This window comes from Formica exsecta, unplaced genomic scaffold (genome assembly GCF_003651465.1).
Source record: "Formica exsecta isolate Colony F162 unplaced genomic scaffold, ASM365146v1 scaffold941, whole genome shotgun sequence".
Taxonomy (NCBI): Eukaryota; Metazoa; Arthropoda; class Insecta; order Hymenoptera; family Formicidae; genus Formica; species Formica exsecta.
Window position 1 is genome coordinate 162,956 of NW_021853707.1, and position 25,937 is coordinate 188,892.

General features: G+C 37.9%; 1 protein-coding gene across 9 annotated transcripts in view; it reads right to left on the minus strand.

The window, feature by feature from the left end:
* Positions 1–25,937, minus strand: part of LOC115245315 (unconventional myosin-XVIIIa) — a 50,700-nt gene that overhangs the window by 13,985 nt on the left and 10,778 nt on the right. For 7 of the 9 annotated variants that reach the window (XM_029823583.1, XM_029823582.1, XM_029823581.1 and 4 more), the window contains exons 6-17: positions 15,472–15,530; positions 14,706–14,835; positions 14,403–14,579; positions 13,943–14,143; positions 13,712–13,864; positions 13,054–13,637; positions 12,578–12,760; positions 12,126–12,388; positions 11,840–12,002; positions 11,569–11,743; positions 10,917–11,075; positions 10,498–10,713 (exon numbers count right to left, since the gene is read on the minus strand). In XM_029823583.1, the coding sequence (XP_029679443.1) occupies positions 10,498–10,713; positions 10,917–11,075; positions 11,569–11,743; positions 11,840–12,002; positions 12,126–12,388; positions 12,578–12,760; positions 13,054–13,637; positions 13,712–13,864; positions 13,943–14,143; positions 14,403–14,579; positions 14,706–14,835; positions 15,472–15,530 (2,463 nt within the window). Of the gene's footprint in view, positions 1–10,497; positions 10,714–10,916; positions 11,076–11,568; positions 11,744–11,839; positions 12,003–12,125; positions 12,389–12,577; positions 12,761–13,053; positions 13,638–13,711; positions 13,865–13,942; positions 14,144–14,402; positions 14,580–14,705; positions 14,836–15,038; positions 15,216–15,341; positions 15,531–17,354; positions 18,914–25,937 lie in introns of those variants that run through there. The other 2 variants (XM_029823585.1, XM_029823586.1) reach the window with 2 other exon arrangements.

The following is a 25,937-nucleotide window of genomic DNA, read 5'->3' on the forward strand; positions in this document are numbered from 1 at the left end:
TTTTCGTCTCGAGATAAAACACCCGTTAAACGAATGTCTGTGCTAAAGTCGACAGAAACAAAACATTGAGGTCCTCTCTTAATCATCACGCGCGCTGAAATGATAAAAGAAGTTTCGCGACACAGCCTTTGCAACGTGCTCTTCATTAATTTCGAGTGAGACAAGATATTTTCTATTTCGAGATAAAGTCACCCGAGACAAAGTTACACTAATACGTCAATTAGTAAATACGGAAATGACGTGTTAAGGATTCTTTTAGATCTCTTACTTTGCATGAAAGTCTTATTATATGCAAAATAAATTTTGTTTTAGCGATTGTGTCTTCGTTTCTTTCAGCTCTCAAATCGAAACACGGTCTCTTTGTATGCAAATAAAAAGCCTATTCAGAATGGAGCTCGTTAACTGTGATATAATCGATTAAGAGCGACGATGATTCGACCGCTGACCAGATGTGAGGCTAATATAGCCAATATTATTCCATCATCAACTCTCAAAGAAAAATATGATGTACTATGCGTGCGAGGCATTTGCATGTTTTTACATAAAGTCGATGATATAACTCTCGTATATATGTACAATTATATTTTTACCTATTTTTATGTCTCAAGAAAAATATTTATTGTGGAATTTTGAAAGATCTGTAAATTATTTATTATTATATTTATTAAATATCTAAAAACTGGAAGAACGTTATCAAGCCATAAATATCGACAAATAAACAATTAGCGAGTTTACGATGTCGAACAGTCACGTTCAAATAAAGCAAAGACCGCAGCCATAAAGTAAAGGCTATCGATCTTTGTGTGGATCGATTTTATAACTTTTCTATAACGATCGTACAGGATTGTAATACCGGTGTTTCGTTTGGTCGGCAGTGAGAAAGCACTTGTGCGGCTCGGTGCTTTACGTCCAGGCCGATGATGTTTACCGTTATCGAAACTAACAAGAAGGTACCGGTGTGGCTATGGACTTTCTCTCTCTCTCTCTCTCTCTCTCTCTCTCTTTCTCTCTCTTTCTTTCGCAGATTAATTAAGAAATTGATGACTTTCTCTCTTTCTTTCTCTCTTTTTCTTCTTCCCTCGGTCATCAGACTTCGTCTACGAAGTGAAAAGCGAGTGTATTTCTCGCACCTTGTCAATTTTTACCGAAATTGTAATAGATTGTTTTATATTCGGCAAAATAAAGGAAATCATTTAAAGTTTCTTTAAAAAATAAGATCAATAAAGTATGCATTCAATCCGGAAAAAATTTGTCAATGGTTCTATTATTTAGTATTGAAAATTTAATGATTCAAATCACGAGCAGATTATGCCTTTACGAGAAATATTGTTATTATCTTAATTTTTTATCATAAATTTGATAAAATTTTCAAGTTTTTAATATTGAAAATTTATAAATTTATAAATTTATTGCAGACTATCATATATATAATATATACGTGTGTGTGTGTGCGTGCGTGTGTGTGTATTTTAAAATACGAGATAAAGACATATGTCTCTTTTTACAATAAAGTCATCATGTACATCATACACATATGAGTTTATCGTATGTTTAGAAAATTATCGGCACCTTTCTTTGCAGCCAAACAATATATTCTAATTAATTATTCTCGATAGATATCTCCGTCTCAACTTTCGGAAGGAAGCAGGAATTTGTTCGACCGGCGTGCACTTGCACTAGAAACGCATATGCGCACTCCGCGAACGATTCGGGAGCGATCCGACAAAAGGCAATTCCCTTGCTTGCTGTACAATGTCAAGGCCGAATGATGTTCGACGCCCGACGATGTTTCGACTGGGACCAACCACAAACTGAGGCCGCAGGAGCAATCGCACAGTCGTCGCGTCGTCAGAAAGCTCGTTTCGCATCAGGTACACGTCCCTCCATCTCGTCCCCACTATACAGGTAATGTGTCACCAACACACGCATAAATCTCGCGCATTCAAACGTACGTCTGGCCCCCTGCTAGCAACGGCACGTTCCTCCGTAGTGCTCGCGATATCGAATATAAATCTCGAAATTATTGTGTCGGAAGAGATGGGGATAAGAACAGCATACAGTAAAACGCTCGATTAATCAAAAGCGCGATTATGCGAATAATTAATGGCAACGATATATTCGAATTATGTGTTGCCGGATGCGAGCTACGCGCCTCTCCAACACGTGTAAAGTATTTCAACGCCGAATTGTATAATTTTGCAAAAACAATTATGGATCCGCGCATTCGATATTTCACAGAGCCGTAAAAATTTCGAAAGTACAAGGAAAAAGTATCGCAGATTCGGAATACCGTGACAGGTGGACCTTGAACGGCGCATCGAAGCGCTGCCAAATGGACCCAGAGGACCGGTCCGAACCTCCGAACTGGCAGGCCTCTTTCTTGTTTTCTCGCCTATCCCCGAATAAGGCACACTTGGCGGTTCCCATTTCGCCCGTTCGCTTTTTGTCTTACGATCCACTTCGATATTTTAAGGACGCGTATATAGATGCTCCCGTGTATCGTCAATTTTTTTTTTAAATCTAAAATAGTGATCTATAGGAAAACGAGGAAACATAGAGATCATAACGCATACGCATATAAAGGAAATCCAAGAAAGGGGCGCTTTTTTGCCCCAGCTCGGCTCACACTGACCTCGCGAATTTTTCGAGCGTATTGCGGAAACGGGGACGCGGAGCCGTTCGCCTTTCGGATCCGTAGAAAAGGTCCCTACATCCTATCGTCCACGTCGGATCGATAGATCTTTGCGGGGATGGCTGCCACGAAGAAATCCGAAACAGACGCGGCGCGGCGTTGGAAAGCGGCCGACGAGAATGTCCGCTGGCCTACTGACGAACGGGAGAAAGGAAAGACGAGACGACGAGAGAAGGGAGCCACATAAGAAGAGAAAAGAGCTCTGGCCGCGTTATGAAATCGCGAACTTCTTTCCGAGTCTACGCCAGACATTTTTTAGTACTTTTGTTTAATGGAACCAACTGTCGCGTCTGCAACCGATTTCGTCGTAAAGTTTATTACTCCTCTTTGATAGATATCGTCGCTTTATCAAATCCATTTCATGAGTAATGTCTCATTCTTGCGCCCGTTAGAGAGTGAGGTAAGTTGATCGAGTTTATAAATTGCATCGGTGAACGATTTCGCCGGAAGCATAGAGAGTAAAGAAGAAAGTAAAAAAGAACTCGTTTTGTGCATTATGCTCGCCGCACGTCCGATTTCATCGCAATGCGATTTTCTTAAGAAGCAATTATCTTTTTTTGAAAGTAGTATATTTATATTTGAAAAAATTTCGCAAAAATATAATCTAATAATATAATATAATATAATAAAAAGTCTCGTGTTACAGTATACCTAATACTATTTTTGATCTGTTACATGACCCAGTAATCTTGTCACATAAATATATATATATATATATATACTATCATCACAATATTTATGTGGGTACACTATATAATTTTATGTTAATTTTATCATGCCATTGGGAAAGTAGGAGATAATAATTAGAAAATTGTGTTGCAGAACATCCGATGCACACGTATGGAAAGTGAAGAAAAGGATCCGTTATATTTCATATCACGTCTGATTTAATCGTAATATTATTTTCTTAGCGAGCAATTAATTCTCTAGAAAGCACAGTAAATAAGTATCCAAGTCAGTTCTTGTAAAAACATGATCCGTTTCACGCATCTGCAAATGCGAATCTTATCGGAGAGACATCGGATGCCTAGGTTTGGTCAATTAATGGCTCAAAGCCGCTGGTACCGCAACGCGCTTCTTCTCAAGGGCCGAAAGAAAAGCAGAAGGAAGTTAGGTCTAGCTTGTAGCAATTAACCGCGAGGTAGATAGGTAGGTAGAAATAAAGAATCTGACCCCGAGTTGTGGGTTGACGAAGCCGAGATTGAGCGGTAGAACGCGGTATGCAACGTTTCCGCTTCCCGACGAAGGGAAAACAGCACCGTGTGAGAAACTCGACGGCGTCATGCATTTTGCTTGATAATTAGTTGGTGGCTTCTTCAATCATCTATTCGTTTCTGATACCTGATGAGTCTTGTTTATAATCTTAAACTTGTGAGTTAGTGATATATCTCGAAGAGTTGCAAACATAAATTTAAAAAGAAGAGTAGTAAACAATTTAAAGAAAATATAATATTACTTATTAATATAAAAAAATTTCAAACCTCTATCTCTTTATAATGTAAATTTTCTGCTTCTAAAATAGAAAATAGAAATTAATTATGTGTGTGACAATAAATTATATAAAAATTAAAATGGAATCTATCTCCCTAGTTCTTAAAAAAAGTGAGCTACAAGTAATTATATATTGTGCGATATTGAAATCGAGTATTTATCTTAGCGTGTGTATTTATATTAGCGTGGGGAGGCAGCGGGATATTTCGCGATTTTGGTCTGGCTTGTTGCCGAGATTGTCGTGCGAACCTGACCTAGGCGTGCAAGCTTCTTGGATAACTAATCGCGTTTCTTCATCATGATACATCATGATAAGTAGTTCTTCAGTTCTTCAGCTTCTCAACTTAGCATTGTTGAGTACAAATTGATTGTGTTGATATGCATATAATATGTATTTATAAGATTCATACATGTTCGATGAGATGTAATTCTTATTTTTATAATAGGTTTTATCGATCAAATTATTTTAGGATATAATAATTATGTTATATATATATACATTGATTTAAATTTCTTTATATTAACCAGATATTATTTTTATTTTTGCTCATAATCTAATATATCTCTATTCTATATTTTAATCTTGACTGATCAAACTAGCTGATTTAATCGTCACTAGTTTATATCACATTGTAATGCGATGATTGTTAAGGCGCGTGCATGCATAATAAGGATTAATTGTGTACGGTACTTGTTCCAGAGAATCAATATTCTAATGAAGTTGAAGCACGTTCGCACTGTTTCCACTTGATGCCTTAGAATTACTTGGCATACCGATTGCTTGAGATGCGAGACACGCAGTAATCGAAGGCACGCGCAACGGTCACATTTCCGCCGTGGAAACGTTACCGCCAGATATTTCGGTAGTCATGACGTATATGTTTAAACCGACACGATTAGCTCGACTAACGTTATATCCGAAAATACATCGACGTCCATCGTAAGAGAAATCGTAACTTAATTATTTTTCCGAAAAGTTTGGCAAGGAAGATGCGTTTTATCTATTAGAACAAGAAGATAAATATTATATGGAAATGATATCAATAAAAAAGAAGAGATCGTAGAATACGCTGGAAATGGAAAACATGGTACATAGACATGGCGATTGCAAAGCTGCCGTAAACTAACGGCGAAAAATTGCAAAGAAGAAGACGAGAGAGAAGAGAAAATAAGAGATATTAAGAACTAAGTGTACCGGAAAAAGCTGCTCTTAATGTAACGATGTTGTAAGGAGCATATTAATTCGCGAGTGGTTGTAGTTGAAATTACCTATCTCCTTCGTCTCGCGTGAAAAAGGATTGACCAGTTGCAGCGCGACGCAGTAGAAAAAATATGTCGGAGAACGGAAGCGGAGTTAACGTTTCCTCAGGCGGGATACGCAACTCCGGGAAAGATATGGAAAAACCTCGTTCTTTCCCGGTCATTCTAGTTTTTCGCATACATGGCGATAGCGCTGCGGGTAGATTGCGCTGGCAACGATGGAAAGGAAACGAAGATGTCGACAGTGGAAGATTATGAGAAATAGCCGCGTGAATACTCTCGAAGATGACGGAAGATTCATCTGACTGTCGTGTAATTTGCACTTCGTAATTGTAGCATCCCAGGAAGAAGAGTTCCACACTCTACGTCGTGATGTGATCGTAATAAACGCAATTTAGTAATTCTCATATCCTGTCGCTTTAGATAGTAAGGCAAGAGTTCCGTATCTTTTTCTTTTAAGATATTCAGTGAAAGGTATTCATCTACCGAGGAATAAAAGAAGTCATCCATCTTCTCTAAAGAACTTTTCAGTGAATTTCCAAAGAACTTTCATAAAATTTGTCAGCTACATGCGGTCAGCTACATCGTCTCTTTTTAAAGCTGTATCTCGCGCAAGTGTAATTAGGTGGGAAGAAATGAAAGACGGCGAGATGTAAGGAGGCTGATATGTTTGCAGCGCAAAACTGCAAATGGATCGGCGGGCATGGCGAACCAGTAAAGACCAGTGCGGACAATTTGTATGTGGGCCACGAGAAAGTCACAGTGCGTACACTTTTTTCCACCTTCGAGATATATTCTCTTCTTTTACACTTTCGCAGGCGAATGATTGTGTGTGCTGCTTTTTTTTCAATTTATTATATTATCATAATCTTCCGATAAAAGAAATTCACTTTTAGAACCAAAGAGAATAATAAAGACAACTGAAGAATCTCGGGAAATTTTACAGTAAAATTCTTGAAATATATCTTGACATCTATAAAATATTCACTGGATGAAGGAGACCACGTTGTAAATCGCTCATTGAACATCGAACCTCGTAAATCAGACAGTTACGACATTTTGTCCGGCGCCGATGTGCGACTTGGCATGACGTCGATAGTTTGCAGCTGTTTCGATTAAGCTTCTGTGGAATCAGGAAGCATCGGTGAACGCTGCCGTACGCATCTATACGAAACGAACGATGCGATGACTTTCCACTCGGATTACAAAATGTGAAATGTGTGAGAGAAATATAGCGGCCTTACTACGAAAGACGGAGATAGCTTCAACCTGTACCGCCAACGTCTAATTTGTATTTCCTCTACCAAGCAACGTGATCATGAATTTGCTTCACGTAGAGATATTTAGAGATCTCAAATTGACTTATTTATGTCCAATAATGTCTTAGCCTCGAGATACATCGTGCTCTTCTCAGTTTTGTTTGTAATAAGCGAGCTTGGAGGAAGTGATCTTTGAAATACTTTGTACATGCCGCTATCTCATTTAAATTTCAAGATACTGAGCTAGAACGAGATCTCACCAGACATCTGTTAATTTCGATTTCTTCTGATTAGCAATTTAATAGACCGCTTACAATTTGCATTTCGCCGAAAGTATATTTATATAATTATTGATAGATTGTATCATCACATTACCATAAATGAGAAATTTATAACTATTTATATTATTCAAACAAACATATGTAAAAAAAACTGTAGATTCCAGAAATATAATCACAGAATATCATATTTTCTTTCTTAATATAATTCTCTATAAAGAAACACTTTGAAATAATAATCATATATAGCTTCTCTCTAATCAATCCATTTAATATTGCTATTGAATTCTAACACGTTTTTGCATTTATCAAGTGCAGCGAGTCTTCCAACAGACGCCGGGAAACAGGTGGTGTCGATAGAAAGCATTTTACAATTCCCGCTTCTTTAGAACGGATGAGGCGGATTTCGTGCGGAGGTGAAACGAGGCAACAGGCAAGGCCAAGGTAAAGGTAAAAGGTAAAAGGAGGGGCACGGGGAATGCGGGGCTGGAAGAGAAACCATGCGTGGCGAGCCGCGCAAAAGTCAACGAACCGAAATCGGCGTATACGCGATAACGCGCAATAATAAACACGCATGAACGATTTCCTCGGTAAATAAGTATTTCAATAAGTATGGTCCACATGGACCATAATATGGTTACATTCTCTTAATCGCGGAGACCTATACTTTGTAGTACCGTATTTTGGAGTTACGTGTACATTCTAGATACTCCTTTACAAAGTTCTCAAGGTGGTAAATCCGCTTCAGCGATTATGAATTTGCTCTCTGATAAGCGCGAGCGCGTTTATACATATTTATATACATATATTTCTTTATAACCAACGCGTGTGATAAATAATCGAGGAACGTACTTATGAAAATATATAGAAATTAATATTTTTAAAACTTTTTATTTATAGTTATATATACCAAACAGGTCTCCAATTTGATTTTTGCTGGAACGACAATTCGACTTATATTTTCTTGTCGTTAAAAATTTGAACACCTCGATAGGAATAATTGTATTTATGCAATGTATGCATAAAGATATACGTCATATTTATATCGCGTATGGTTTATCACAGGCAGAGGCAAACGGCCGCCGCATAACTTACAACACGCGCCGAGAATCTTCGTCGTACGCGAGTAAATGGAGTTAACGGTTGATTGCCTCTTACAAGATGCGCACAGAATCAATTTTAAATCTCGAGCTTTACGCCTGCTTCGCGTCACGCCATGTATTTCACCTGCTTAAAATGATATTGCAAATCATTGTTGTGACATGCTTCCATATTGAATAGTCATTCGCAGGCTATAATAATGCTGTAATATAAAATATGCAAGACACGCGTTTTTCATGTGAAAAATTACAATATTGCGACGGGAATGATGACTCGTTGAATTCCCTCCCAGAAACCGATTCTAAATTTGTCCGAGATGTTTTGCTTAGTAAAGCACGTCTTGCACATTTCTCCTTGGAAGAAACGCTACTTCCATGGCGATAGCTTTTTCTCTATTAGTGCGTTTCATGAATAACGCATCAGCACGACGAAGAGTGATACAATGCAGATCCCGCAGAATCAGAAAGTTGCACGTTTCGTCGAAACAACGAATTTGGGTGAGACACCGTTACGAACGGAAAAAAAAAGAGAATCTCGACTCTCAATTTTGCTCTCAAATAGGAAGCGGTGCACTCGCGATGTATGCGGATCATCATGCATGCCAACAGGATTTGCTTTATATCGCTCAATCCTACACGTAGAATTTGCCAAAAATACACGTCCTCCCGCGCTGCAAGCTACACACGTCGCAAGGTGAAACCGGCATAGCTGGTTTTGCGTGTCAAGTACAGTTGGTGAAATGCACGAAGGCACGGATCGAGCGTATCGTTCGTGGCCCTTCACTCGAGAAAATATATACGAGCATAACAGGTGCGGTAAGAGGCTGTCATCTATTGACAAGCTGCCGACCAACACCTACTCTCGTAAGCTTTCACGCATAAGCAAGAGAAATTAATGGCGGAAAATATGATAGTTTTTTCTTTTTCCTTTTTTTTTTTTGAAAGTAACTTGACAAAGTCTCGAGGATAATTTCAAAAAGTTGAATTTACAGCTTTATATAACGTGCAAGTGCTTTTCTTTAATATAAAAAAAAATCGTCCACGAGAGAAGTACTTTTGATTTTGTCCTCGATACATATTCATGATTGAGATACCGTATCAGGAGAAATCGTATCAGGTATGGTGGAAATGTGCACGTATATGTATGCTTGTGAGTTGGTATTCCAAACTGCGGCATCGGTACACGAGAGAATACGATCTGACGCGCGTCGTCGATCTTTGGAAAGCGTCTCAGCATATTTTCGCAGGCGAAACTACTGAAAGACTAATACGCATGCGATCTCGTTGACCCTCACCTAGCACGAGCCCACTTTCTTTCTTTTTCTGTTTTCCATTTAGCCTAAATCCTTTCTCAGCATCACGTTTAGAATCTAACGTAGATATTTTTTATACCTCGTTATCGATTGATTTCCTAAATCTTCTCAAATTGCTCCGATCTGATTATGATAAAAGGTTTAAAACAGAATTAGTAACTGAAAGCAATCTGTTAGAAATAAAATTTTGCGAGTTATGACGTATTGTAATTTTTTAAAGCAAGTTTTTGGATTAAATAAGATATAATATATATATTCTTATAAAAGTCTAAATGTTTGTTTAATCACGCTCTAAGAAACGGATGTCGTTTCTGCAAGCGGCGAAGCTCGCTCATCTTCGTGACAAGGATAATTATTGATTCGCGGAAGTGTTGGACGCGATGATTTGCACAACGTCCATTGAAGTACAGCTGTCATTTTCCCTTCGGAATTCTTTCGACGACTTCTTGACTGGCAAGCAAAAGTGCATTGACACGTCTCGGTCTGCGAGACGAAAGCGCTTTTCTGCGAGCGTCGCGTCATAAAGCGTCGTTGCGAGGAAAAAATGTGCGGTTGAGTGGTTATTCGCATTTAACATGTCGTAAGGATTTATAAGCTCCTCGAGAGTAGTAAAATTCTATTAGAAAGCGAATATTATACTCTCGTGGTCGGGAAAGAAATCGCGTACACAGAATATCAGGATTTCGTGAATAATAAAGTGATAAGATTATGAGACAACTAGTACATCACTGCTTTCTAACAGAATCTTCGAGTGTTATGTATACATCTTTTAATATGATACTCCTCATTACAGCCTTTTGATACATAAATCATTTATATAAGCCTCTATAAGCCGAACTTTATTTTATCGTATTTTTTTCATATTAACTAATTCTATGATCACACATCCCATCAGATTTATACGCCCTTCCTCTGATTTGATGCAAAGCGGTACCTTATTGATAAATATTTCAATGTCGTAACAAACTTTCTCGCAATAAATATTATTTGCCGCGGCTTTTATGATTGATGACATTTTCTCTGTTTTTAATAGTTTGTCTACTTTCTAAGTTGCATCGTAAGTTCAACAAAATTATGCGCACTTTCGAGAAAATATTGACTCACCTGGCTTTGACCAACTCGATAGGATGCGGGATCGACATCGACGGTGAGCAGCATGTCTTCGACGGCGCGACGTTCATCGGTGACAGGACTTCCGGGACGAGCGTTCACGTCGCTCGATAGTAGTCCGAATCGACGTCTAAACTCACCTAGGGCCATATGCTTCGGGAATCCAACTTTGTGTAGACGAATAGCGTCTATTATCTGGCTTCCGCGTATCTATTTACAAGCGTATAAAAAATGTAACGTTACATACGGTATCGAGAATCTTTGTTAGAAAGAAAAATTAGTAAAGTTATCGAAACTTCAAGAAAAAATATTTCTCTGCTATTTATGGGAGGTCTTTCTATAATAATTGTAAAGCTGAAATCTCTCCCAATAATTATAAACTTTCATTTTTAAATCTAGTAAAATGTTTTTACCTGCGATCGTAGAAGAGGCACATTAATGACGCTGTCCTCGCTCTGATTCGATTTCACGGAGAGAAGGCTTTTATTGTCGGTACAACCAGCATTGTGCTGAGGTAAAAGACAATGCACAAACTTCACGCGTGTTCTCCGTAATGTTTCCACGAGACCGTCCTGGAAACAATTCACGGTTGTGCTTTATTCCGCTTTGTAATGTCGGGGGCATACATACACCAGCGAGATAAACAAAGAACCGCAGTATTGTCCTTACTAGATAACGAGCGCAAAAAAGAAAACACGAAAACAAAACAAGGTAACAGCTAGCGATTTCAACACATATTTCTCCAAAAATTTCCAACATGCTGAACGTTTCGCAGAGCGAAGAAATGATGAATGTGCGTGAAAATGTCCACTAGCTAGTGTAACATTTACACGACCAATGTACGGCCTTGCGATAATGGAACTTGCGATAATAGTCTGATCTTTGACACCACGAGACGATTAATGACCTGTACCGACAAAAATAAATTTTCCATAGATGCCGCGATATTCAAAGACGCGAAGAGATCCGAGAATATTTGCAGCGGGAAAATTAATCATATCAATCATTCAACTCGTTTTCTCAGAAGAAGAAAAGAAAGTGCGAAAGTGCCAATTAAATACTCACTACAGTGAATTTCACTTGCAGGCAAATGTTCTTCCTTTTCACGGCCGTGAACGTTCTTCGTATGCTCGAGGCGCGTCTCAAGGATTGTGAGCCTTCGAGTCCCGGCATGGAACTGCATAGAGCGCCGGAAACACCGGCGCCCCGGGCACTTACAAACAGCTTGCTTACGTGTTCTCTATACATTTTATATAAAAATATAATAACAAACTTTATATATATATATAATTTGCAAATAAAAACTTTTGTATTAAATAGATATGTGATATGTTACCGTGTGCTTTCTTGAAGTATCGTAATGGCACTCTTAGAAACGGTATTTTCGCGCGTGGCCTTAAGCCAGCCGGTGGCAGTATAAAGCACGGGATTTGTTCCCAACAAGTGTTGCAAAACGAATTGATTGTTGCCCGGCGCTTTTCGTAAAAGCGTTTGGTAATCTGTAATAGAAATTATTTGTTACCCTTATTTTTCACATGTATGTAAAACTAAGAAATTAAATATATAAAATATTTGCGCAATTAACGCAAATGTAGATGCCGATGACGGGAAATTAATTTTACCTCGATCTCCGTAATGAGAGAATAGACGATCCAAGAAGGTTTCGTCGCTACCTCCAGGACACACAGTCTCCTCGTCCAGCAGCCAGAGTAATCCTTTCCGTTCCATCTGCCTGCTGCCGCTAAGATCGCTTTGACTAGTTCGCAACATCGTCGCGCTTTGCGAGCTTCCGCGATCCAGAAGAGAAACTAAACCTTGAGGTGATCCGATGCCGTCCTCGTCGTAATCGTCCTCGTAATCTACATCAATGCTCTCCTGGACGTATCTGATAAATTTTTACGAGTTAACTCTCATACAATGCTATTTGTGATAAATGATATATAAATAGTGATTGTAGTGATTGTCAAATTAAATTTAATAACATTATATAAATAAGATATTTTTCTTATTACAAAATCTATGAAGGAATTGAGAATAGAAATTTGAAAGTTTATATTCTTAGCATTTTACCTACCTATCCTTCGGAGCTATCAACGTAGTATGGTGAAACAGTAACTGCAGACGCTCCTGCAGATAATTGTGGCAAAGATCCTCGAAAGTTGCACCGGTTTGCCGGCCGCACGAAGCAGGGTTTTGAAAACCTGGCGAATCACACAGCAGCACAGATGAAACTGTATGTACAGCGGATGATATGGATCTAAAAAATGACAAGTGCATAGTATATAAATTCTGATAAAAAATTTAATTGAAATTGATTATGGAATTTATGGAATTGATTATTATGATTTTCATCATTAATCCTCTCCCAAACTTCTTGAGAATATATCTCAAGAATTATCAAGCTTCGCTTGCTTTTTTTTTTTTAATTCTTTGAGATAAGTCGAGTCGATCGACGAATCAAGATAAATCTTACAAAGGTAAAAACATTTTACGACGTTTGTAAAAAAATTATTTAGCGAGCATAATGAGAGAGTCCGCTAATTTATTTACTTGTTAATGAGAGCCGCGACGCAGTGGAAGACCTCGGAATAGAGTCCGACCAAAAGTCCCTCCAGCGCATCGAGTCCCGTGACGTCCTTGCCCTGCTCCGTCGGGCTGGGTGTTCTTAGAGCTGGTCTCGGAGTGCTTGGTGTTCCGGCGCCACCTCCATTAGACGAGAAGACCATTCGGCTCAACTCCTCGACGGTGGTGCCCAGCAGATTGGCGGCTTTCTCCGCGCATTCAACTCTGGCGAATTGCCACCTGCTCTGCGAACTAGTACCGGCCTTCACGGCGCCGGCACAGCTCAAGTGATAAATGCCGGCCAGCACCAGCCAGATGACCTTCTCGTCGGCCTCGGAGATGCCGAGTATCCTGAGCGCGGCGACGATGCGGTTAAACTCGACCATAGCTCGCTGCTTATCCTCGTGCTTCTGCAGCGGCGTGACAAAGGGATTATTCTCGGCGACTAGATTTGTAAGATGTAATTCTTTCCTCAATGCACCCTCCGCGCCCGCCAGCAGACGGTAAACGGCATGAAAGGTCGGATCCCCGTTAGCTCGTCGGCCTATCCTCGACTTCTCCAGTAACAGCACCTTGTGAGAAAAGAGAAAAATTTATCGCACGAAGATGCAAATGGCGAAAAGAAAAAGAAAAGTGTTTTCCTCACTTGCAGAGAGGCCGAGGCGATTTGACCCGACTGATCGAAGTCAAGGCTGAAGAGCTGCGTGAAACGCGTCGCGTTCGAATTCATATGCGTTCTACTATTTCCAAAGGCCTCGAGGACCGTGAAGAGCGCGTTTAGCTTCTCGATCGTCAAGATCTGTAAAAAAGAAATGATGCTCGTTCAGAAACGTTTCGTATTAAAAGCGTTTCGCGCGTTCTCGATGCTTCGACTCGCCTTGTTAACCGTGCCAGCAGCCAGTACGAGATAATGAAGAGCGTGTTTGAAGTTCGTAGTTTTCCCCGCTCCGCTACGTCCGAGGAAAACCAGGGAATGGTCCCTACGCGTCGCCAGCATTCCTCGGTAAGCCGACTGCGCTATCGCATAAATATGTGGTGGCATGTCCTCGCTTTTGCAACCTCGGAACATGTGCGCGACCTGAAGAGAGGGATAGCATTTTTATTTTAAACATAAAAATTCAATATTGATACGCAAAGTTCTTCAAAATATGTATAGATTCAAAATTTGACGAGCTTTTTAGTAAAAACTTACAAGCACGCACACAATAACTGATATAATTTTATAATTTAATTTTGTAATTTTATAATTTTATTATATAATTTAATTTACTGGAAACTACACTGAAAAATTTAAGTTAATCTAAAATTGAAGTAAAATTTCATAAGAGCAGCCTTGCCTTTTCCGAATAAATTGCCAATGGTGCAACCGGATTAATAACAATCATGCTGTCTCCCGCATACGTGTGTATCAAATTACTGGCGTAACGTTGTCTCAATGTATGGAGAACGGACGATTCACTCAGGAACCGCAACTGGGAAAGCTCCTCGGCTTTATCAAACTGGGGTGGATTAGCCTAAAGAGAAACGGTGCAAACGATAATGAATGAGTAACATGCAATTATTCGACTTGATCGGTTAAGAAGTTTAATATATTTAATAAGCATGTAGAACTGATTACAGAAAGTAATCGATCGCGCTACCTTCTCTACATCTTCCTCGTCCACGAGCAACTCCTCTCCAGAAATGGTCAATCGGATTCTCAGCTTTCCTGTGTCGGGATCGGCGGAACCGAACCTTGTTGCGGGAGTGAAACCTCCGCGGTGCAATAACCAGATCTTCTCGGAAGCTAGCCATGCTTGTTCTAGTGCCAACATAAAAATTCAATATTGATACGCAAAGTTCTTCAAAATATGTATAGATTCAAAATTTGACGAGTTTTTTAGTAAAAACTTATAATTTAATTTACTGGAAACTACACTGAAAAATTTAAGTTAATCTAAAATTGAAGTAAAATTTCATAAGAGCAGCCTTGCCTTTTCCGAATAAATTGCCAATGGTGCAACCGGATTAATAACAATCATGCTGTCTCCCGCATACGTGTGTATCAAATTACTGGCGTAACGTTGTCTCAATGTATGGAGAACGGACGATTCACTCAGGAACCGCAACTGGGAAAGCTCCTCGGCTTTATCAAACTGGGGTGGATTAGCCTAAAGAGAAACGGTGCAAACGATAATGAATGAGTAACATGCAATTATTCGACTTGATCGGTTAAGAAGTTTAATATATTTAATAAGCATGTAGAACTGATTACAGAAAGTAATCGATCGCGCTACCTTCTCTACATCTTCCTCGTCCACGAGCAACTCCTCTCCAGAAATGGTCAATCGGATTCTCAGCTTTCCTGTGTCGGGATCGGCGGAACCGAACCTTGTTGCGGGAGTGAAACCTCCGCGGTGCAATAACCAGATCTTCTCGGAAGCTAGCCATGCTTGTTCTAGTGCCAAATGTTCCTCCGATCGCGCCTGTAAAATATATAAAAAAACGAATAATTAGAATATATAAATTATTCAAAATTACAAGGTATTTTTCGAACAGCGTCACAGAATGGAAAAATATTCTTCATTGAATTGAAATTTAACTTTGCCTTAAGAAAAAAGAAGAACGTATTTCACACACACGCACACACACGCACACACGCACACACGCACACACACACACACACACACACACATATTGTCTTAAATATACTTTTTTGAGACATTCAAGAGATTCAGTAGATTCAAGAAATAAGATGCGATTGGAAGCTGTTAACTGGGATATCTTTTTTGTGCGGCGCGAAACGATTGGGAGTTTTATGGACAACGTTTTCCCACCAGCAAACTTGCTAAGCGCGACCTAGCGAGGACAGCGGACGCCTACGCCTACACGATAAGTTGAATCGGCAACGTCCTCGAGTATCCCGCTACCGGCGGCGATTAATCGCGATGGATCGTTATGAAATGTCTTATTGCGTGGCTACACAACGCGTTACGACGAACAAACTTGCGTACCATTAAGCGGCTGCTCATTAACATCGAAATGGCATTTGCTCGATCCTTTCTATTTCTATCTTTCCTCGTATCCTTCTATATCCCTCTTCAGGAATGACTATTATCTCGAGGGCACAAAAAAGCTTCATCAATTTGCCTATATCAAACAAAGTCTACGTATTGACGATTTTTATCGAATGTTATATATAATTGTGCCATATTGTCGATAATTTACAATTATAAGATATCGATTAAAATTATGTAACTGTCTTATATATACGATTTATTAAAGTACTGTTAAATCTATATACGCATATCAAAAGTTAAATGTATTCCGCGATTCTATTCTCTTGAAACAAGGCGTGAATCACACTGTGCGGCCGGTGCAGCTTTAAGCGGCTGCTCATTAACATCGAAATGGCATTTGCTCGATCCTTTCTATTTCTATCTTTCCTCGCGTATCCTTCTATATCCCTCTTCAGGAAAGACTATTATCTCGAGGGCACAAAAAAGCTTCATCAATTTGCCTATATCAAACAAAGTCTACGTATTGACGATTTTTATCGAATGTTATATATAATTGTGCCATATTGTCGATAATTTACAATTATAAGATATCGATTAAAATTATGTAACTGTCTTATATATACGATTTATTAAAGTACTGTTAAATCTATATACGCATATCAAAAGTTAAATGTATTCCGCGATTCTATTCTCTTGAAACAAGGCGTGAATCACACTGTGCGGCCGGTGCAGCTGCGAGTTCTCGTGTATCGATTTCCGCATCGAGCAACCGCGGCACGGTGACTCGTACGGTTCCATCGGGTAAGGACGATAGACACACATACAGTGAATTTCCTGGTACATAAATTATCATGCATTAGGTCTCAGCGCTCATTGGTAGCGCACAACGCGCCATTGTTTCATAGTAAACGCCGCTCCTTCAAAAGGCCTAAATGAGGGGATTGTTCGAATATTACGAGTCTGCCCTTTAAACTTGACGTTTCGCGCGCTCTCACGCGATAACAATTTATCAGAAATTTCCTGGATACGTTGAAGATACATATTACGCCCAAGATGACTGACGTCTCTATCTGTTTTATCGCGATCGATGAGACGGCGAAAGAAAAATATTTCTTGCATCTTATACTACCTCAAAACTATATATGTGTATATTTTTATAAATTACCGGAATTTTTTCAATTATTCTATTGACAAAGAATTATTTTTCATTGTTTCTTTTTCCAAAACGAGCAAATTTTAGCAGCCTAAATGAAAATGTCCGATTTTCTGCAAATCTTTCGCGAAATGTACCTTGTCAATTTGCGGCTTCACTCTATTTTTCAGAAGAACCTCGAGGCGCTTCATGCACTCTCCTTCATTCTTCGCACGATTACTTTCCGTGCCGCCTTTTATACTCTCGATTATATTCATTTCTACTGTTCCTTTTCCCCGTATTTTTCGCTTTATCTTTTTAGCCAAGGCGATTTCGAACAGCTCCTCCCACTCGATAATGTCCTGAATCGGTTTTGCGCATCTTTGATGACCCGGCCGACTTCGTCTCGATATCTTCTTCGAATTGTTGGTCCAGCTATTCTTAAAACCAAACATTCGAAGTCCATCGCCCACGCTCGGTACCCTCTGCTCTATTTCCGCCGTGATCCTGTGCCACTTGCGTTCCCTCGGTGTCCTGATGACGTTACTGTCGTCCCAGCCCTTCTCCATTCTCTTGATTCTATCATCCATGCATCCCGTGCGCAGCGTATCCGCCCAGTTCTCCTTCTTGACATTTTTGACAGCTCGCGGTAACGGCGAGCAACGATTGCTCCCGCGCGATCCTTTGATCCTCTCTTTGACGTCGGATCTGACGCTCGATGATCGATCAAAGTCGCGATTCGTATTGATCGGGCGATTATCCACGTAGCCGTTCTGCCAGATTTCGGACGAGTTCATGCTATCGCTATCGCTGTATTCCCACGAGCTCGTACTATTTCTGCTATGCTTTCTGCCGAATGCGAGGCCATTGCTCGAGACGCAGGATTTACTTTGCTTCGCGAGATCATCCCGCACCGATGATTTTGGAGACTTTTGCGAGGATACGCTTCGACGGATGTTCTGTTTGGCTATTCCGCTGGCGTGGGCCTTGCCCCTACAGGATCTGTGAAGGAGACGATGCGCACCGAGCGACATATTGTCGATCTCGTCCCTGTTGCGCGGCATCTTCAACATTGGTCGTTCTTCAAAGAAACGGATCCTACGCGCACTGTCACTTTCCCAACGCAATTATCACTCGGCGGTTCCTCTCTTTCTCTTTCTCTCTCTCCCGGTTTGCCGACTTTCCTAAGTTTGCTTGAGAATTCGCATGTGTGGAATTCTTTGTCGTCCGTTGAAAGTTTCTTCATTAGCGCCTCTCAGCGTAATGAAATCAAATTTCTTTGATATCAGTGATAACTATGAGAGACACTACTTCTGTCAAATATATTACTTAAATTATGATACGTTTTGCAGTATGAAAAATATGTAATATTTTATTTTTTAATCAATATTAACTTGTCATTTATAAATTTTCACTTTTACACTCGCAATTTCCTCATTATATGGCACATCGAAAGCAATCATTAGTAATATCGTTAATTATCCTCTTCAACTCAAAGTGTTTTAATTTATAAAAACGCAAATGTGATCGCCCGTTTTGCGAATTCTCTGATATGTCCCATTCGATTTCTGCTCAGGAGTGTTTCAGCGAACGACTCGCATTCGCGAAGAACCGAGACGCGACTTCCACCGCGAGTTCCTCTCATGGCTCATGGACGGCGGCGACGGTCACGAGGGACAGAACACGATCACGAGGAGCATCGCGGGTCTCTCTAGTGTCGACTGAGGCAACGCCGGTGCTCCGAGACAGAGACAGGTTTCTCTCTCTCTCTCTCTCTCTCTCTCTCTCTCTCTCTCTCTCTCTCTGGAGGAGAACGAGAGAGGCGTGTGCCCACGAGAGCCACCCGAGAGTTCTTTCTCTCCATCACGAAACGTAATTCTCCCGCTCGCTCACCACGTTCCTTCGTCCTCGTCTCTCGCCTCCGTCGTACAGGAGTCCCTTCTCCGTCCCTCCATCGACCGGCCGACCATACGTTCATTCGGTTACTTTAGACACGTCCTTCCTCCGCAATTTATATAGACGACAAACAGTCGGCTAGTAGGCCGATTTGTTTCCGCGGACGATTGCCGATCGAGGTGCGGTTAGCGAAACTTCGAAATCTGAATGACGTCTGACTTGACGTAAAAAAAATTGTCGCGACGTAACTCTCGTTAATGTTGTTTGAGGAATGTTTCGATAAAAAATAATACTAATTGTAAGCTCATAAAAATCGTGTGGTCTACTTTAAAATTCACAATTCTACGTTTAACTTATTATTCAAAATTTATTAGAATATTATTTTCAACATTCTTACATCTATATTTAGATGAATATTAATTTAAGGTCAAGTTATACGTATAATGATATAAATGCATCCATTATTTGATGTTAAAAAGTCCGCTGACTTATGTAAACGTGATGCGAGTGCAAACAAGAGTCATTTCTGAGAAATATTCGACTCAATCATTTGCTTCGAATATATGCAGCTACCGTTTATCGTGCAAAACTCTCGTAAGCGCTTTCGTAAGCTTTGAGCGAGAAGCAAAGGAAATGGAGCAATACAAAAGTGCTTATATATAGATTTCCTCAGAAGGGAGTTCTGTAGAGGCATGGAAAATCTATTATTTAAATGACTCTAGTCTTATTATATAAGACTGTAACAATTAATAGCAAATACAATAAGAACTCTTATATTCCTAATTTTATAAAGATTTTTCTCTTTGCATATTTTTTTTTAGATTCAAGTTTTACATCCAAAATTTATCGGATAAAATAACGCTACCATTATATTTTTATTTTATACATAATTATAGCATCATAATAAGAAAATAAATCTCAAAGAAAACATTCACGGACTGGTCACGTGTGACGCGTTAAGACGACGGCTTAATGCGTGCATCGCACGTGCTGAGAGAAACGCATTCGTGAAGATTCGAGGGAGCAACGAGCTGCTATTTTAAGAAACTCGTAACACGCGAGATTGCGTCCAACCAAAGCAAGTTTCCCGACATTACCACGCCAAACACACTATACAGAAAGACGTAATATAACGGCGAAGTCGGTGTTTAGCTCTTTGGGCTCCGAATATTGCCGCCACAGCCATATCGGCGGCAAGAATGTGGGCAAAAATTCTCGATGCACGATAATTCGCTTTTTGCATACGGCACAATATCCGATTATAAATATATGGAATACGGTACATTGACCGTAATAAGGCAATTAATAAGCTTTCTCTCTCTTTTCCTCCCTCTCTGTTCTCTTAGCATTTTTCTTTGTATCAGATAAAACTTGCAAAACTACTCGGAAGCAGAGATAATACCATGCAAGGACGTGTGATATTCAATCGGCTGTGAAAAATCGAGCCAATTAGTTTTCAAAAGACGTTATATTCTAGCTTGTAAATTATGCTAGATCGATGACGCATCGTTGTCATTGTTCGACAATGGATGCTTATTCAATGCAGAAACGAGAAACATGATGAATCGATCGCAATGTGGGTGGATTGCTACACGATAATTTCTCTGTTACGTTTTATCCGCGATACGTAGGACGTCAGATCAACGAATTAGAAGCAGGTAAAAAAAATTTACATATAGTGCAGCTCTAAGGCCAGATCTCAAGAGGAAGAGCGATTTAGAATTCAGATCTTTTTTATTTTCTCTCTATTTTTCTTTCTCTTTTTTTCTTTCTCTCTGTTGGAATCTCGTCATATAGTGTCTTAATACGATTTAATTAAACGATTAGATAAAAGAAATAAAAAAAAATTAGGAGCAGACAACATGATTTATTTCTGTGTCCACGTAAGCGCTAATAATTACGCTGAAATTAGCAACTTGCGAAATGACGCAGGCACAGCTAGCATAAATTGTCCCGCATAATACAGTATAATTACGACACAATTATCAATTGTCAATACCAGAATAGCTTTTTACTGCGAGATACATATACGCGCCGATCAAGAGCAATCTTTAGCGCAAAGCTTACGCGTGGCTTTAAAAGTTACCTATCAAGAGTAACTCCTGACAGAACGGTGATCTTTCTCACGGTTTGCAATGTGCGACCAGGCTTCACAGTTACATTGTTCCGCGCGGCGACTCGCGCTATGCGCCTTTTTATGCGCTGTGGTACCGACGAACGAAACGACGAGGAGATAGGTAGAACAACTGGAATTAAAGTGTAGGTCGAAACAGCCGGATCCCTCTCGATGCGGATCGTGCGAGAGCATAATGTATGCGACAAACAAGACGAAGTAACTTGACGCGCCGCGTTCAACGAACAAACGGATTCCAATAATTGTTACCTCCTGATGTAACGCGACGCGATTTTTTTCTCGTCGTACTCGTGCAAATTTTATATCCCAAAGAAGAGAAATTAATAGTCAATTCGGGGTTTACGAAATTTTTGGTTTTATCTGATCAATTATTTTATGGAAAAATTACAGGTGAACGTAGAACGATGAATTTCGCGCACTTATTAAAGGCACCAAAAATGCCGATAGAATCCCATGTTGGAAGGTCACTCGAGGCCATTCCGAGTTCTTGAAAGAAGGAGGGAAAAAAAGAAAGTGGAGAACGAGTCCTTTGGTCGTTCATGCTGTGCGAATTGCTAAATCGACCTTGCGTGTTGTAACATGATCGGCGTAGGCGCGATTGCGACCAGCGGAGTTGTAGGTGGTGGATTTAAGAAAGGTATCTAATTGAAATAAGTCATGAAAAGTTAAATCTCCATTAGAAGGCCGAAAGACAAGGAGTGGAAATTCAATGCATAAGTAGATCATATAAGAATATTTTGTGAGACCAAATCGCGATGATCGCTACTAGACAGGCGCGATTGCGACCAGCGGAGTTGTAGGTGGTGGATTTAAGAAAGGTATCTAATTGAAATAAGCGTCATGAAGAGTTAAATCTCCATTAGAAGGCCGAAAGACAAGGAGTGGAAATTCAATGCATAAGTAGATCATATAAGAATATTTTGTGAGACCAAATCGCGATGATCGCTACTAGACAGACCGACCAGGTTTGAGAAGATAAAGATTCGAAACTTTTGGCATTAGAATAAAAACTAAATGTTGTTGATTCGGGGAAAAAAGAATGATGTTCAATGACTCACGTTGATAGAGAGACCGGATTGACTGGTACGATTGCAGCAGACCCGAGTCATAAATCTGTAATAGCGAACTCGTAGCCGCGTCGAGTGCGAGTAACATGCTTAAATGCAGGCGTCTAAGCCGCGGTTCTTGATTCGATTTGAAACAAGTTCGTTGGCACGGCTTGTACAGAAACCCCTACACGCATCCGCTGTTATATATTACTTTTATTGATTTCTAATCAACTCATGATAAAGCTCTGCGTTATCAAAATCGAACTTGATACTGTAATGCATGATCTCTTTTTTTTATTTTCTTCTAAATAATTACATTTGAATATAAAGGCTATCTCTATAATAAGAGACGGAAATACTATTTTCTAATATATATCATACGAGAAACATTATACATGTCAGATTTAACTGTTTATAATCCCTAAAAAGTATCGAATTATATTGAGAAAACAAGAAATGTATGTTAACATTATGGAACTGGATTAATTCTTTAGCGGAGTAAGAGTGTACATTGGGAGGTCTTCATTCACAGCTACGCTGGGGAGGGAGAGGGACGACGGCGAGGACAGAGAGGAACAGAGGCGCCAAGGATCAGCTGTAATGCACGCGGCGTCTCTCGTCTGTTGCAATCAAGATGCCTCTCGCTACCAGGCGTTGACGGCGCGTAGCGTGTTAACGCCGTCACGCATCGACGTAGGCAGATAAGAGAGCAGGGGCACATATGTACGCGCGTATCTATGTATAGGTATACACATATGTGTGTGTACGTGGAGCCATTGCGTCCCGATGTCGCATTCTCGTGAATGCCGACTTCGCCTTTTGCCCGCCGATCGCAACTGCATGCAAATTTATTCGCGCGCGGCAAAGCCGCTCGAATAGCCTATTCATTTTTGCGAAATAGCGCAACGCCGATGGAAAATTGAACGAATCGTCGTTTTGCCAGGATTTTAATACTTAAGATGATATATTCATTAATGATGCCTCTCGAACACTTCAATTTGGAAATATTTTTTGTGTAATTATTTTTCTCAGATTGACATTCTGCTCAAGTAAAGTCCAATTAAAGTTAAATAAGAAGAATAATATTTGATTTTTTATTATTTATATTTCTGCTACTGATACCGGCAACAGTTTTTCAAAGTCGTAAACGCGCATAACAAGAGGCTGTTAAACTCTCGCAGCTTCTTGCGTGGGCAACCACCCACTTTTTCTGAATACCTGATATTTATAGGCGATAAACGCTGACATCACGTGCCAAGACTGTGCATTCATGGGTGCATCGCTTTTGGCATCGAATGTGTTATCATGAGTTTGTTCGCCCACAAATTTTTTCTTCTTATGAATAACATTTATCATAAATCGATCTAAAAACAATCGTCTGGTAAGAGTTTACGATGTGCGTTTTTAATGAAGATCGCTAGAAAGTTTACGATGTTGAATTTAATGGCGAGTGATTTTCCAGATAGAAAAGAAAAACCGCGAAGTTCGCTTACATTCTTAACTCGCGCGAATGCATATACGCAATCAAAAATATGCATTATTGGCGTACATATTGCGACAAGCAACCAGCTTGGCTAGATCCGCTGGAGATATTATCGCGCGCGCATATCCAGTGCCTTCCTCGCGGGCATAATAATAGTGTTACGACGGTAACGGCGTAATTATTTAGCGTAGCGCGTAACGTGCAATTCTAATTACGTAATTTGACATTTATGTAGTACTTATACGGAGAGAAAGAGAGAGGAGAGAGAGCGAAGCTACGCGGATGCTGCAACCCGTACGTCGTAATATCAAGTTCATATTTTGCAAATTTGCCGGTTCTTTGATTAATAGCCTCGCTAATCGCGGCCATCGCTCGTAATTTCTCGGTATACGTCGATACTTCGCAAGACCTTGATATTTTGAAATACGACTCTCTTTCATTGATCTCAGAAATAATGTTCATGATACCGAAGCAATAAAATCGAAAAAATGTTTAGAAAATTTTATACACGATATATAGATTTAATTTTTAGAGAAAGACAAATTTTTCCGTAAAAATTTTTTCGAAACTTATTTTTTAAAATTCATTTCGTAATATATGGATTACAGTCTTTCTTTGTCAGCAAAATTTATATAAATTTATTTAAAAAGAATATTAAATATATATATATATATATATATATATATATATATATATATATATATATATATATATATATATATATATATATATATATATATATATATATATATATATATATATATATATATATATATATATATATATATATATATATATATATATATATATATATATATATATATATATATATATATATATATATATATATATATATATATATATATATATATATATATATATATATATATATATATATATATATATATATATATATATATATATATATATATATATATATATATATATATATATATATATATATATATATATATATATATATATATATATATATATATATATATATATATATATATATATATATATATATATATATATATATATATATATATATATATATATATATATATATATATATATATATATATATATATATATATATATATATATATATATATATATATATATATATATATATATATATATATATATATATATATATATATATATATATATATATATATATATATATATATATATATATATATATATATATATATATATATATATATATATATATATATATATATATATATATATATATATATATATATATATATATATATATATATATATATATATATATATATATATATATATATATATATATATATATATATATATATATATATATATATATATATATATATATATATATATATATATATATATATATATATATATATATATATATATATATATATATATATATATATATATATATATATATATATATATATATATATATATATATATATATATATATATATATATATATATATATATATATATATATATATATATATATATATATATATATATATATATATATATATATATATATATATATATATATATATATATATATATATATATATATATATATATATATATATATATATATATATATATATATATATATATATATATATATATATATATATATATATATATATATATATATATATATATATATATATATATATATATATATATATATATATATATATATATATATATATATATATATATATATATATATATATATATATATATATATATATATATATATATATATGTGTGTGTGTGTGTATACTTTTATTTAAATATATTTTAAATATATGTATTTCTTAAATAAATATATATTTATACTTTCTTCTTGAATTCTTGTTTAATATACATATAATAAAATTTTAATAAAAGTGCTTTTTCAGCGAAATATAGGAAGAGTGCTGCTCGCGCTATGACGTTCTGTAAAACGTCATATCGGCAGCACGTTCTTTACTGTGCCACCATACTGTAGACTTTACCGGCAGTCAGTAAATATCATCGTGCGATTCTACTATGCATTTTAGCAGTGAGACAAGTCGCATTTTGTTAAAGCCCTAATTGTCAATTATGACACGTCGCTCCTCGTGTCAAATTGCGCTGCGAGCAACGACGTTTCATCTCTACGACA